General features: G+C 37.7%; 1 protein-coding gene across 8 annotated transcripts in view; it reads left to right on the top strand.

Moving 5' to 3' along the window:
• The window catches only part of NCOA2 (nuclear receptor coactivator 2), a 196,237-nt gene that overhangs the window by 97,313 nt on the left and 86,599 nt on the right, over positions 1 to 12,325 (top strand). For 7 of the 8 annotated variants that reach the window (XM_089517437.1, XM_089517435.1, XM_089517431.1 and 4 more), the window contains one exon: positions 10,803 to 10,907. In XM_089517437.1, the coding sequence (XP_089373563.1) occupies positions 10,822 to 10,907 (86 nt within the window). In that variant the 5' untranslated portion in view covers positions 10,803 to 10,821. Of the gene's footprint in view, positions 1 to 10,802; positions 10,908 to 11,909; positions 11,991 to 12,325 lie in introns of those variants that run through there. The other variant, XM_089517438.1, reaches the window with a different exon arrangement.

The raw sequence follows: 12,325 nt of genomic DNA, 5'->3' as shown, positions 1-12,325 counted from the left end.
CTTAGTGCTCCAGCAGCGCTCTAGTGGTGCAGCATTCATACGCCACAGGAGCACCAAAAAAGCACTGCTGAGGTAGAAAAGCCACCTTTTTTTCTGGTGCAAAAAGGGGTAGCGTTTTGCTGCCTCTTTTTGTGCCGGAAAAAAGCCCGGAATGGGGCTGCAGCATGTGGTTGCCAAGGCACCCACCTGGCTCTTTCAGAAGCCGTGTCACGCCACCTCTTTAGGCCAATCTGTTTTGGCCCAGAGTTAGTTTTACATAAAATATTTAAAATAATGTTCAGTTTTAAACAGTGAGTAGGGCCCATTCTGTTAAATGCTGTTTTTCTATCTGAAAATACTTAATTTTACATTTTCTTAAAACTGAAACCAGTCTTTCTCACGGCATAACTAGTGAAGTAGGCTGCTGATGAGGGGAAAAGGCAGCAAGGTGACACTGCAACAGAAATAAATAAGTCTAACAGTTATATGGAAGCTAAATTAGTATGGAGTTACAGATTTTGATAAATCAATTTTGGGTTTTTTCCTTTAATTTTTTTTCTCTATAAGGATATTCTCTGGCCTATAACAAAGATTTAAAAACCAACCAAATGTTAAAATACAATAAAACAGAATGCATTTAAAATTCATTAACACCTAAGGCATAACTGAAATTTAAATCAAGAGAAAAATAAAAAGAACTTTACCTGACAGCAAAATGACATCAGGATAGGGGACATGTGAGCCTCTGTTCCAAGGTAATTTCAAAATAATTCTGACTTTGGTTAATATGGAACACAAGCACACATTGCTGTTTTTAAAATAAGCTTTATTGGTGATAATGGCTGCAGCAGGTGGTCTGTAGCAGAGACGCATTGCAGTCCACTGATGAAATCCAGTATCCATTCACAGCCAGTGGTAGAAATGGTCCCCAAACAATTGTCTCATGGCAGGCACTCCAATTCCATTTGGTTATCTAAACAGGATCTCTGGGCTAGGGTGCAAGCCCCCACTCACTGGTGTGGCCGATGAGAGATGGCTTTCTGAGAGATAGTACAGAAGTGGAGGCGATTAAAATGGCCAGATGTGAACCATCTCCCCTCCCAATAGCTGTGAAAACTGTGCATGCAAGTGGTAACAAGGGGAAGTTTATTACTTCAGCCATTCCCATTGTTTGGTTCTCATCCTTCAACTATCAAGCTGAAGCACAATGTATGCAACAAAGCCTTCTAAAGACAAATTAACTCTTTCTGTGCCACTGGTCATCTGTTAACAGTTAAGGTTTTAAGGCAAGGACTCTAAAACCCATCTGTCTAGTAGCAGAGGGAAGCCAAATTCATTACTGTCCCTTGAGACCTGTGCTCCAAGGAGCCCTTAGGGCTCTGCGTGCGCTTCCCAGGAGCTCTGCAGCCGCTCCAGGAAAAGGAAGGAAATAAAAATTGAATGAAATTAAAGAATAAGAAACAAACAAAAAGTAACACTACTCCTAAACTTGTAAGCCATAGGGTAGGCCTCCTAGGGGCTCTGCCATAGAAATTGATTCTGAAAGGTTGGGAACCCCTGCTCTAGACCATAGACAAGATGGCACCAATAAAAAGGCTTTGTCTCCTTTAGCTATTACACATCGTTTGGTACAGGACTCTTGGAAACAGGACCTCAAGAGATCTTTAATGTCCAAGTTGGTGCATATGGAAACAGGCGATCTTTTGGCTACTCTTGTCCCAAGTTGAGGAGTACTTTAAAAGTTCAAAGCAATACTTTGATTTGAGCCTAGTAGCGAATCAGCAGTAAATCTGGCAAAAGCATGAATGTGGTATGTTCATGCTCTTCATCCCTGATAGCAATATTGCAATGTGCTCTGAACTAACTGACATTACTAGACTATCATCATATGTTGCAGTACTTCACATGAGAGGTTACTTACCAAAACAAAGTCTGGTTCATGTCTAGATGAAATTTAGCAGGTTCTACATTCTTCAGGCAATCTCTTTTGTTATGTTAATGTTATTTAGGTACTATACTTCTCCCCCAGCACAAGGCCTCTGTGAGTGGTTGGACTGAGTAATAACATTAACACCATCTAGATTTAGTACTTTAGAATTACATATGACAAATATATACGTAGGCATAGCATTCTGTACCAATATGCATATACTCTATAAAATTTATATCACTTTGATTATAAGATCCAACCAAGAGCTTCATCTGCCCAGAACTACTATTTTGTTGAATCCGAACTCTGCCTTCAATATTCAACTTCTGCTGCTGCTGCTTCTTCTTCTTCTTTTTACTTTCAGTTAGGAAACAGTAGGCTGTGTGTACTTATAAATGCATCTGTAGACACAGGCTGTTAGCAGTGAACCTTTATTTTCATTCTATGAATAGTGATGATTGTGTAGAGTAGAGGTTTTGAGTAGTTACAGATGTTGCAATAACAGTTATGGTTTTTTGAAATTCATAGACTGTTCTTTATAAAATGTTAAATATTCATCTTGGGATATGAAGGGGAAATGCTAGTAGCTTTGGTAATGGGTGTTGTGTTTGTACTGGCACGATTATATCTCAAATTGAACAATGCATCTGAACTTGCATACGTTTCCTGTTAAAATAGATGATAGAAAGGTATTGGTTATGTTGCGTGTAATTTGCACAAGTCTGATCCAGAAGAAAGAGTATTTGATAGATATCAGCTTCTTACTTTCTGTGCAACTTTCTTAAGTGTGTAAATCTACAGCGCTATATAAATAAACTATAATAATAATAATAATAATAATAATAATAATAATAATACTGTGTGACATTTCAGGATTTCCTTTGATTAACTGCTGTTTTCCACTTAACTTTAACACATTAATTTGGTTTTGTTTGTTTGTTTATGTTTCGCCTACTCAACAGATACTAGTTATCCCCCTGCTGCTGTTTGTGAAAAAGGGCAGTTGAGGGCAGAACTAGAGTTACATTTAATTTGTGGCTGTATCAGTTTCTTGTCACCTCCTCCTTTCTGTTCTGATAATGCCTAGTAAATGAAACATGTGACATGATATTATTGAGCCAAGAACCTTCCCCCCCTCCAAGTTTGTTGGATATTTGCAGAGGTGAAGAAATTCTCAGCAGAATGAAATTATGTGCTACATTCTCTTTTACTTTCTTTTCTAGAAGAAAAGGAGGAAATTAAAGCTATTATTTTCAGTATCAGCCATGCAACCTCCATAATCCAATTCTGGTTTGAGAATATTCACATAAAAATATTTGTGACTGATTTTAAAAACCATGGGTGCCTTCAATACACATAGGAAATAATAATTTCTTACTAGACTAACAAGTTTTATTTGGCATTTGCTTTCATGAACTCTCGCCCGCTTCATCAGATACATCAGATGAAAGTTTATGCCGAGTAAAATTTGTTAATCTTCAGGGTGTTACAAGATTCTGTTGTTTTTTGCTGTAATAGGCTAACATAGCTGCTTTCTGGAAACTTCTTCCTAGGCAAATTTGTTACTGTATTTTTTCCCCCTGTACCTTGGTTTGTTCTGAAAATGCAGTATCACAAATGGCGCACGCACAGACAGTTGACCCAGGCCAGTTACAATGAGCCTATAACTTCCCTATTAGAACATCTACTGTACATTCTATTTCAGGGCTCAATTCAGATTTCTAATTATGATCTATGAAGCCATACATGGCTAGTATCCAAGCTGTTTAAAAGACCATGTTCTCCAATACAAGCCTGGCCAACTTTTGAGATCCTTCTTCTTGCCATGCCACCTTCAATATAGCACCTTCAGTATAACCCAGTGAGCCCCAGTATCCACCACAACTCTCAGTAGAATGAAATCAAATGGATTACTGTATGAAGTCTTGGGCATGGCCTCTTAGTTTTCCTTCCATGTGCCCTGTTCATTCCATTCATAAACCCTTGTGTCTTACTTTTAAGTAGTGCAGCAGAACACTACTCTTTCAAGAGTAACACATGGGCCCCCTTTTTGATATTGGCCATTATACTGTTGCTCTTTCTAAATGCTTAAATATGCAGTTGTCTGACCATTACGGTAACATCATCAAGAGTGATTAATTGATTAAAAGACAAGGGCTGTTATAACAAGCATTCCACAGTAAAGATAAAAACATGTTAGGATACTGCTAGATGAAAAATCATTCCACCTTTAAAATATACTAGCTTCTGGAAAGATTGGGTCTATCTTTGTTTGAACCTCAGCTGATACAAGAGGGATGAAAAGACCAAGATTTGGCTTCATAGCTTTGATCTTTATGTACTTTCCCCAAACAATGTCTTGTTTTTTCATTTGTTCACCCTCATATATGCTAGATTAATTGCTTTTCAGTATACCCCAGTGAGCCCCAGTGTGCACCACAGCTCTCAGTAGAATGAAATCAAATGGATTACTAGCATTTCCTATGGGCATGCATAATTTTACTGGCCTGATTAGGTAGTGAAGTTTCTTGGATCAAGAAGTAATGAATTTAATGAATGTAATCTAGTTACTGAAAATTAAGATTAATTCCTTGTTATATCTGATTTTTAGTTTATTTATTTTTAATTGGCCTTGGACAGGCAAATAACATTATGGAAAACATGACTACATTTCCCAAGCATTGGATATAATAGAATTTCTTACAGGTGTAAATGCAATATAGAAAGTGATTGTGTATCAGGATTGTGGTAGCAGCTATTCTGTATCTGTTGGTACCCCAGAAAGTTAGATATCTGGTGCATACCTAAAAATTAGGTAATACCCTGTAGCGTCCATTACCTGTAGATTGGATATGGATATGAATGGGATATAGTGCTGTTATCTTTGAATTGTGACATAAGAAAGTCCCATGAACAAAGATTTATTGTATCAGCTCTGAATGGAAAACTAGGCAACTAAAAGTCTGAGAACTGCAAATGCTACTGAGCTGTTGATGTTTAATACACACTTGTAGTAGAATACATCATGTGTACCATTGATCGTTTTTATTATTATTTTTCTGGGTGCATTCTTTTCAGTAATTTCTTTCCTTACGTTTTAAAATTTTCTTTACTTAAAAAAATAAGTCTATTTGATATTGTCATTGCTTGTATTCCATACTCAGGTTTGAGCTTCTCTTCTCCAAGTGTTCTTTTAGAGAATGTGAATCAGGGTATGCTGTCACAGCAAAAGAAGGAAGTATTTGTTATGATGACAAGAAAGAGAGAATGGAAAGAGGCTTCTGGTTAAGCCCTTTTACCCAACATTTGGTAGAAAATAGATTGTTCTCAGAAACAGTAATTGCTTCCTGGGAATTTACTCATAGGGTGTGTATGTAAAGTACGTATGCACACACGTGCTGTAGTTCCTATTTCAGTTTGGAAAAAGAGACTAAAATAGATGAAATGCTTACTTCGGGTTCAAAATGGAGGAAGATATATGTGATCTCACAAAAATACTGCTATATTTTATTTATTTATTTATTGCCTCCCCCCCCCCCCAAAAAAAAATAATTGGGATTCAAAACAGCTCACAATTTAAAAAAGCAATACTGTATAATCAAAAACATACAAAAAGAGAGTATTAAAAGAGAATTAAACTATTTGCAGCATTAAAACCAGTCACACTACAATAAAAGAATAAAATACAGTTAAAAATATCCTTAAATCTCTTAAAAACAGTTCACTTAAACAGTACAGCGCCCCCAAACTGTTCTTTAAAAAATTCTATTTAAAAGGCTGTCTGAATAAAAATGGTTTAGCCCGATACAGGAAGAACAACAAAGAGGGAGCCATTCCAAAGTCCAGGGACAGCCACTGAGAAGGCCATCATGTTTACGGTGTTAGTGGAACGGAGCTCCTGATGATCTCAGAACCCAGGTTGGCTCATATTGGACCTGAGCCATTTAGTTTCCTGAAGTACTATTCTGTGATGTGTCTGTTCATAATCTTCTGCTATGCTATATTCCAGACATATGCATTAGACATTCTATATGCCATTAAATCATGCCATTATAATACTTGTAAGCTAATAATTATCACTGGCAGGTTTTTATTGGATAAGCTGCAGATGCCAAGTGTATGTATTGAGTATAATGGACATGGTGTACTTGCAGAAAATCAAATTCCTCCAGCAAAAACTGCTATAGTTGATTCTTATTTGCCATCAATTTGGCTTTGTCCGATGCAATCCTATGAGATCTCCAAGAGCCCCAGTTACTAACAGTCGTGCTTACATCTTGCAAACTCAGTGGCATGACTTCTTTAATCCATCTGTAGGGTGATCGTCCTCTTTTCATACAGCCTTCAATTTTGTTAAACATTTTCAGTTTTTCTAATGTGTTATGTCATCTCGTGAATGTCCAATGTAGAATAGCCTTAATGTCATAATTTTGGCTTTAGTGAATGTTTAAACATGCTTTGCTCTTGGAGCCACTTATTTGTCTTTTTGGCAGTCCTTGGCATCCAAAGATGTGTACTGTACTGCCACATTTCAGATGAGTTGACATTTTTCCCCCAACTTTCTTCACTGTCAAGCTTTTGCAGCCATACATAGAAAGTGAAAATACTGTGGAATGGATTATTCTTCCAGTACAGGAAATAATACTAGCTGTGTATAACTTTTGGAGTGTTCAGAATATTTTTCAGTATTCAACTTCATTTACATTGTGGCAGTAACTCTTACAACAGCCTACTCAGATATATAGAGAGATTCAGGGAGAAGGGTTTGCTCAAACTCCATAGTGGATTCATGATAGACTGTTACTTCCATATTTCTGAGTGAACATGTGTAGGATTACACCATACACATTTTGCCCCATAGACATTTTGAATAAAAGGACTTCACATAATTGTTGTATTAGCAAGATGTTGATGAAACATTTTATAATGTTTTTGTTGTTGGTTAATGATGTTGACATAATGTTGGAATATCAGCGTTAAATTTTAACGCATTCTATAAATTTTTCTGTATATTAACATATAGTTTAATATATACTTTCATAAAGCTGTTTTATGTTACAAGCAAGCTTGAGCTTCTGTATGTGTAGAATAGGATAGAAATCCTAGAAGAAAGGAATAAACTACCTCTTCTTGTGTCTTATGTCTGCTCAGTTTCTGGCTGTGTTATCCCTGATGACGTGAAGCACATAACCTTCCCCATCTTGAACTTCCCACCCCAGATTTGCAACAACAAAAAATGATAGTGGCTGTGTGTAGATAGTTCCTAACAAACATTTGATTTTCCAATATTTATTACAGTTTTATACCAAGATCTTTGGGGGGGGGGGTTGGTTTATATTTAATTTGTGGCTTTTGATATATTTTTGTGGATTGTTTGTTTTTGTGCTGTTACTCCTCTCATTTAAATAGTCATTGAAGCATGATATAGAGCTGGATAAAATGACAATGACGTTGTGACCTTGGGGGCTTGTGGTAAACTTGTTCTCAGAATTAATAGTCAAAGTAGCAATTTCAAAGAAGCATTTGAAGCTTAGCATTTTTAATATTTTTCAAAGACATTGTACAGTAACAATATTCTTATTGAAAGTGCAAATCTTTAAACAATTTCTAACATATAATATTTCACAAACCACTTTCCTGGTTTCTTTTTCCTCTTTTTTATTTTTCTTTCTTTCTTTTTGGTGTCTCCCCCCCCCTAATCACTCATATTAAGTATATCTGTCTTCTTTGTCCATACTATAATGTTGCATAGAAACATTCTTGGTAGTTGGACCCCAAGTGAAGAACATTATTCCACTGTAAACTTTTCATAGTTAAAGGTTTAAAGATGGCTAAGATTGTCTGTAAGATAATGGCTAGAAGTATGGTGTATTTATTTTTTTATTTCATTTGTTTATTCTGTTCGCCAAGTTTAGTGTAACTATGTACCTCAAACTCTAAAGGACATGTGAGTGAAATGACTACCTTATAGAGGTAACTGATAGCTTCAGTTCTTATAGGATAACTAGGGATGTAAAGAATGGCTGGAATTCTCTATCACAGTCTGTGTTACTTAACTTTTTGCATACTTAGCTATGTAGAGGAGGCACTTAGAAACCCTGTTAGTGACTTGAGAAGATGTGTAACAGGACACGTTGGTGTCCCAATGCACAGTGGTCTTGTTGTACATTAGTTCCATTGTGTATCAGTTACGTTATGAAACTGCACAATTTTATTTCCTGGAAATGTAAGTTCACTCATAAAGGCACAAGTCACCAACTGGATTCTTCCTAATATTCTCTAATAAATGCCTGTACTGCAGCCTCTCACTCAAAACCATAAAGTTGCGAGTTCAAGACCAGAAAAAAGGGGCTCCAGCTCGACTCAGGCTTGCATCCTTCGGAGGTGGCTAAAATGAGTACCCAGATTGTTGGGGGCAAATTAGCTTACAGTTGTAAACCGCTTAGACACTGCTTAGGTGGTATGAAGCGGTATATAAATGAAGCTTGTTTGTATGTTTTATAAGAAAACAATGAGAAATTTTGTAGGAGAGATAGTCATTCACCATAAGATTTTCAGATTTGGAGATTTTTTTGCAAAAATTATATTGGAATCAAAAACACTGATTTTGGACAAGCATAACATTTATTAAAATGCCTGAAATAAAGATGTGTGTGTATGTGTACACATATACATATACATGTACACATGCACACACCATTCAGAAATGCAAAAGAAACTTCACCCAATTTTTTGGGGGGGGGAGGGGGACTTTGGAAATTCTTAATTCTTGTGTACAAAAAAAAATTAAGTGAAAATTTACATTTACATGATTACACCTTCACTAGTGTAGTTTTTATCTTGTAATGAACAGATCTGTGAATTTTATATCCTTCTCTCCTCCACATTGATTTATTGATAATGTTTTAGTTTTACAACAACCATATGATGTAGATTTGGCTGAAAGAGGATGACATTTTGAAGGTAACCTACCCAGAAGATACTAGGTCTGGCCTGGTTAGTTGATGGAAATAATGCTGTCAAGGAATACAAGGGGCTGTGGGCTATATTTCAGAAGAAGGAAATGGCAAACAACCTCTTGAGCATTTTTTGCCAAAGAATTTCTCTGTTAAATTGATAAGGTCTCAATAAGCCCACAGGTGATTTGAAGACACATACCGACATCCACTAACTAATAAATTAGCAGAAGATAGAAAGCTGTTATGTATATTCTCATATTACACAATATCTGTTTTAACAGTGCTAACTGATTAATTAAATCCTTTCCCATATCTATGGGCCGGAGTAGACAGGCAGGAAAATGTGGCTCAATCCTGCATTTTTTGAAAGCAGGTCAAAACCCTGCTGTCCACATGACTTCTTCCCAAGGTGGGGCGAACAGCCACAGGCTGTCCACACCGCACTGTGCAGCGGGAAGCCACACCATAAGATTTTTATTTTCTTGTTGCCTGCCCACTATGCATGTGCACTATTGTACAAACACACCGCCACCAACCTCCAATTACTTCTCTCTTCCCGTCTAGATGCCATTCCATTGGATATCAGCCTGTATGACTGGCCACATAATCGTATGTGTAATCCACCACCTGTATGGTGCATCAATGTGGCAATTGATTTAACAAAATTATTCTTAATTGCTGGTATGTAGGAGGATCCTTTGTTTGAAGACAACCATGGAAGGGGAGATACCTGGAAGCTACAATTAGGAGCTGTTAATACTATATTTGTTTTCCCCTTCCACTATTTATTATTATCAAGTTAAAAGAAGGGACACTAGAGGGAAGGGTTGAGCCTTTCTTCTTCCACTATTTATTCCGGTTTTCCATGTATCCCACCCAATATTTTTCATCTTGGAGGCACAAATATGCACGCAACACATTGGTATGGTTTGCCCCTCCAAACAAAACAGCTTCAGAGGAAACAGATTTGGGATAGGTTTAAACACTCCATTTCACAGTGCCATGACTCTTCCCAGATCCTTCTCCCAGTCTGCTTCAGTGGAAAATTCTAATCATTACTGTGTTGCATGTCTAATAACGGCAAAAAAATCACAGCTTGGTTGTGTACACTAGCCACAAGTGTCTTTCATGCTTTTGTCAGTGACAGATTGCATATTTATTTATTTATTTATTAAAAGGAAAAAAACTGGTGTTCTAGAACATGTCTTGAGTTTGGTTCTTCTAACAAATGTAGGTAAATACTTCTTTTAAAAGTAATTAATGCTCAGTCAGCTCCAAACTTATATTTATATTTAAATATAATTTTGGAGGGGAAGAATTAAGTAGCCACTAAACTATGATATGTGTCATATGTATTTCACTAGCTTTTAATAACACGACTTGTAGACTGTATTTTAAAAATAAAACTTCTCCTTTCCTTTCTGAAAAAAAATGTCATTAACATCAAGTTTATTGTTCTATAGGAGTCTATAAACATTTGACCTAATAGAAAATAAATGGCAGACTCCAATAGGTGGTAGGTCTTTGTGCCATGTTTGAAATTATGCTATTTTCCCCCCTAAATATCGAATGTATTCTGAAAGGAAAATGAAACAGGGACACAACATTTAGAAATTTATAAAGGGAGTATGTAACTGTATTGTGATAAAGAATTAAATTATTCTGCAAAGTTCAGAGGGAAGTTACAACTAGAGAAGGAAATTGCCAAACTGTGTTAGTTTACTCTGCCATACAGTATATACTGGATATTCCATCCTTCACTTGCATAAAGGTCTATTAACAGTCACGTTAGCAATGTGGATTCATTAGTATATGTATGGCATTGTCATAAAGAAGTAAAAGGAAATGCAGTATGCTTCTTCTAAGATCCATAAACAAACAAATGTCTTGAAGAAATACATCATTAACATTGCATTATTTCTCCTCTCTTTCAGTTGCTGATATGTGTTTAAAATGAGTGGGATTGGTGATAATTCCTCTGACCCAGCCAGGGCAGAGTCAAGAAAACGCAAGGAATGTCCTGATCAACTTGGACCCAGGTTTGTTAGAATGTTCATAGAACCTTTAGAAGCTGAAGAATTTTGTAAGGACTTACTGGTGATCAAATGTGTATAGTTGAGTGCATATATTCACTTTGCCTCACTGTTATTTAAGCTGCCACTGCAGATGCACACTGCCAGACAGTTAATTAATTTTGTTGCATCCACAAATCATTCCTTCCACAGTAATATGTGTTTCTGTGAAAGGGAAAAGTCTTTACCTAAACCTATTACTATTGAAAGACAGTATAGTGTAGTGGTTTGCGCATTGGACTAGGACTCTTGGGCCCAGGTGTCTAATCCCTGCTTGGCCGTGTAAACCCACTGGGTAACCTTGGGCAAGTCACACTCTCTCAGCCTCAGAAGATGGCAATGGCAACCCTCCTCTGAAGAAACATTCCATGAAAACTCCATGATAGGGTCACACTGCGGCCACCATAAATTGGAAATGACTTCAAGACACACTAGTACTACTACTACTACTTTTACAATGAGTTAAATTTTAAGTCAAAGAGCACAGTGCACAGCCTTTCATTTTCTAAAACTGTGGGTTCATCTTCAGATGTTTTTTCATTGAATATATCTGTGACCCATTCATCTCTTTTATATAGTTCTTCAGCACATTGCTTTCCTTGACATTTATTTGTTTCTAATCATGTAATGCAGGGGTAGGCAACCTGCGGCCTGCGGGCCGGATCTGGCCCGCCAAGGCCTTCGCAGCGGCCCCCGAGCAGTCCTGCCGCCGATTGCCGCCGATTTCGCCCCGCTCTGGGCGCCATTTTGTTTTTCAAAATGGCGGCCGAAGTCTCGCGTGACCTCAGAATGTCAAAGGTCACACGAGATTTCGGTCGCCATTTTGAAAAACAAAATGGCGCCGCCCATGTAGGAGGCCTGGTGCAGCCCCAGGAGCACTCCAACAGGGCTCCAGGGGCTGCAGTAGGCCTGCAGCAGGCTCCACCTCGCTCTTCGCCCTCCTCCTCCTCCTCCCTAAGAGCAGGGAAAGGAGGAGGAGGAAGCAGAAGGAGTGCAGACCCAGGGAGAAAGGGAGCCAGAGCGGCAGCTGCAGCCACAGCAAGGCCAGAGGTCGGTTCATTGGGGGAGGGGGTTAGCTGGGTGTTCTTTCTGCAAACTTCCCTCTCAGCACCCTGTGGCTTTTCTGGGTTGAAACTGTGTGCATGCTTGATGCAGTTTATTTTCAGTTGCATTGTAGTAATTTCCTTGCTTGTAACTTTATTATTAGTATTATTTATTATTATTACTGCTTGCCCTGGGTGTTCTTTGTGCAAAATCCCCTCTCAATGAGAAAGAGCAAGAGGAGGAGGAGGAGGAGTGTGACTTTCCAAAGTGCATTTCTGTGTATTTTTGGTGCATTTATTGCTGAAAGGTCTGCTGTAACAATGATAGTAGTGGAGGTGGTG

The sequence above is a fragment of the Sceloporus occidentalis genome, unplaced genomic scaffold (assembly GCF_023333645.1).
Source record: "Sceloporus occidentalis isolate IW3139 unplaced genomic scaffold, rSceOcc1.0.p SCAF_3, whole genome shotgun sequence".
Taxonomy (NCBI): domain Eukaryota; kingdom Metazoa; phylum Chordata; class Lepidosauria; order Squamata; family Phrynosomatidae; genus Sceloporus; species Sceloporus occidentalis.
The sequence above is the reverse complement of the archived record's forward strand: the minus strand, read 5'-3'. Positions and strand labels throughout refer to the sequence as shown.